Below are 2,873 nucleotides of genomic sequence, written 5' to 3' on the forward strand. Positions count from 1 at the left end.
CGAGTCGGTGCAAGATCAGAGTTATATTGGTATTGCTTGTAGAAAGCCACAACCAAATCTTCCCATGTACGGACGCTAGCACTTTCCAGCTTATAATACCATTCGAGTTGAGTTCCAGATAAACTCTCTTGAAAGAAATGGATCCAGAGCCTCTTATCAGCAGTGTGAGGTTGAATCTTCCTCACGTAAGACCTCAAGTGCATCTTAGGACAGGAAATTCCATCATACTTAGCAAAAACTGGAGTCTTGAACTTCGGAGGAATAACGACCCCAGGGACGAGTCCTAATTCTTCAAAGTCCAACCCAGGTACCTTCTGAACTTCCATGCTTCTCAGACGCTCTTCCAGTAGCCTATACTTCTCATCAGCGTAATCCTCGTCTTGGGGATACTCGTCTTCTTCTTCTTCTTCTTCACCATCAGAACCTACATGGCTTCCCTGATTGTTCTTGACACTGAGATCATCTCTCTCTTCATCTTCCTCATTCTTAGGGATTTCAGCATCTTCGGCCCTCCTGGGACGACCTTTGAACCTTCTTCCCAGATTGATCACTCCTTTGGGCTTCTGAGTCTTCTTTTCCTTCTTAGTCAGAAGGGCTTTCAGTTCATTTTGCCCATTGGCCAGGTTCAGAATCAGAGCTTGAAATTCAGCATTCTGAGTTTGGAGAGCTTTGACAGATTGTTCGAGATCCATCTTTCTTACTGAAATAAACAGCGGAAAGATGAGGCATTTGTCTTTATGAAACCTGTGATGCGATGTTTATGAATGATATGATTATGCATATGCAATGTTTTCAAGGAATTGAAAGAATTTTAACTCGTGTTGAAACAAAAAAAAAAAAAAAAAAAAAAAAAAAAAAAAAAAACATTATTTATTAATTAAATTGTAAGGTCATAACCCCAAAAGTTACATTAAAATAAAGAAATTAATAATAAATAAAGACACTAAATCCCAGGATTTTTGTCTTCCTGACGACGCCTCCTCTTTAGGACTCGGACTTCTTCCTTGTGTGCCTTGATCATTTCCTCTCTTTCTTGAACAAGCCTAGAAATTTCGTTTTCCCATGAATTAATCTGATCTGGAGAAACAAAATCTTCAATCTTCCATTTGCGGGAAAAGTAATCAAGTAAAGTCTCTTTCTCTTTGGCGTCTTGTATTAACACCTCTTTTTCAGCTTCCACTTTTAGTAAGCGTCTCTCAAAGTCTTCCCTTTCCCTTTTCAGTCGGTTAACAGTTGCAACCAGGTCTTCATTTGGAGCAGGAATGTATGGCTCAAATGCAATTGGGGCAGCAGGAGGAGCTACCCTTGGAACTATGGGTGTATCAGATGGATAAGGCATCCCAAATTCCATAACTCGATCATAAACCCATTGGAAATATGGATCCCATGGCATGTAATTTCTCCTTCCTATATCCTTTGCGCCAACTTTCTTTACTTTCATCCAAGCTTTGATGAAAAGGTCTCTCTTCTTCTCTTTGTCGGAATCATAATGGAAATATTCTGCACTGAGATACAAAGAACGTGGTTTATCCTTCAAGGCAAAGCCAAACTGATGTCGAGCTAGAATGGGATTATAAGTTATTCCTCCACGAACACCAAGGAGAGGTATATTAGGGAAATCTCCACAACTATCAAATAGCAAGGTTCCCTCAAACTTCTTTTGGTACCATAGGATGTCGTCGAAAGAAAGCTTCATAATTCTTTGAGCCCAAGTTAATCCTTCTTCATTCTTTCTTACGGAGAGAGGTAAGTGCGAAATAAACCACTTATGTAATAGAGAAGCACATCCTAGGACACAACCTTTCCTTTTTGATGCTCGGAAATGAATAGAATGTAGCAAGTCACCAAGTAAAGTAGGAACCGGATTCTTGCTAAGGAATATATTGATAGCAGCCACATCAACAATTTTGTCATAACGGAAAAACAAAACTTGTCCATAAATTAAGAGAGACAACACAGCTTCCAAGGCATCCATACTTGAAGCTTTAGCAAGAATTTCCGCTTTTTCGTAGAGGAAATCAAGGGGTAATCCAGAATACTCTTTCTTACTAATCCAAACCTTCTCAATTTCTGATCTCGGCAAGTGCAGGGCAGCAGCAATGACTTCCAACTTAGGCTCTTCTTCTTTACCAGTATAAGGAATTTTATTAAGCACAGGGAGTCCAAGCAAGTAGGAGAATTCTTCCAAGGATGGTACTAACTGAAAATCTCTATAAGTGAAGCAATGTAGTAACGGATCATAGAATTGAACCATGGTGTTGAGAAGAACTTCATCCACATTAGTTCGTACCAAACTTAGGAGTGTATTGAGAGAATCACTGAATTTGAGAGAACCAGAGATGTTGTCGCAGAAAATCTTCAATTGTGTTGGCACTTTCTTGAAATTGAGGAAGAACGGTTTACGGCCTTTTGTTTCCATATTCAAACAACCTACAAAACAACATACGGTTAAAAAACCTCCAATTCCTTGAAATGGGTTAGTCATGCCATGTATGAATGATGCATGTATGCATGATGCACATACACAGGTAAATCCACACAAATCACACAATTTTTGGATTAAGGCTTGCGTGGAGTTTGATCAGGTGTCCTTCCCAAAGGTATTTCTACGGATAAGGAAATTTCAGCAACGGGTTCTACCAAGTGACTCAGAATTGTCGACCCTCCTAAAGCACCCTCGAACATGATACATACATACCATGCAATGATACTTTTGAGAAAGAGCCTATCTGAGCTGTAGTATCGGGTAGCGACTATGCTCTCAACATACATCAAGAGTAGTCCCCCCACTACGTTCCTAAAAGCCAGGATGGGTTAAAGGTAACTAACGGTCCTTGAGCTCCGACTCACCCACAGGTATCCACACGAACCTC

General features: G+C 40.1%; 1 protein-coding gene across 1 annotated transcript; it reads right to left on the minus strand.

Annotated features, from left to right (window-relative positions):
- Positions 1-943: 943 nt before the first annotated feature.
- LOC131634687 (uncharacterized) lies at positions 944-2,419 on the minus strand. The gene is made up of 3 exons (XM_058905325.1): positions 2,291-2,419; positions 1,862-2,200; positions 944-1,690 (listed from the first exon to the last, which is right to left on the minus strand). Exons 1-3 carry the CDS (start codon positions 2,417-2,419, stop codon positions 944-946), a joined length of 1,215 nt encoding a protein of 404 aa, XP_058761308.1.
- Between the last annotated feature and the right edge of the window lie 454 nt (positions 2,420-2,873).

Source organism: Vicia villosa, unplaced genomic scaffold, assembly GCF_029867415.1.
Source record: "Vicia villosa cultivar HV-30 ecotype Madison, WI unplaced genomic scaffold, Vvil1.0 ctg.001334F_1_1, whole genome shotgun sequence".
Taxonomy (NCBI): domain Eukaryota; kingdom Viridiplantae; phylum Streptophyta; class Magnoliopsida; order Fabales; family Fabaceae; genus Vicia; species Vicia villosa.

Excerpts from the sequence above, each read along its gene's own strand:
- LOC131634687 (XM_058905325.1), bottom strand. The coding sequence starts at position 2,419 with ATGGAAACAAAAGGCCGTAAACCGTTCTTCCTCAATTTCAAGAAAGTG. Across the intron at positions 2,201-2,290 it reads TCAATACACTCCTAAGTTTG|TTAGTACCATCCTTGGAAGA; the intron begins GTACGAACTAAT and ends AGAGATTTTCAG. Across the intron at positions 1,691-1,861 it reads TATTCCTTAGCAAGAATCCG|CTTTCTTTCGACGACATCCT; the intron begins GTTCCTACTTTA and ends AGAATTATGAAG.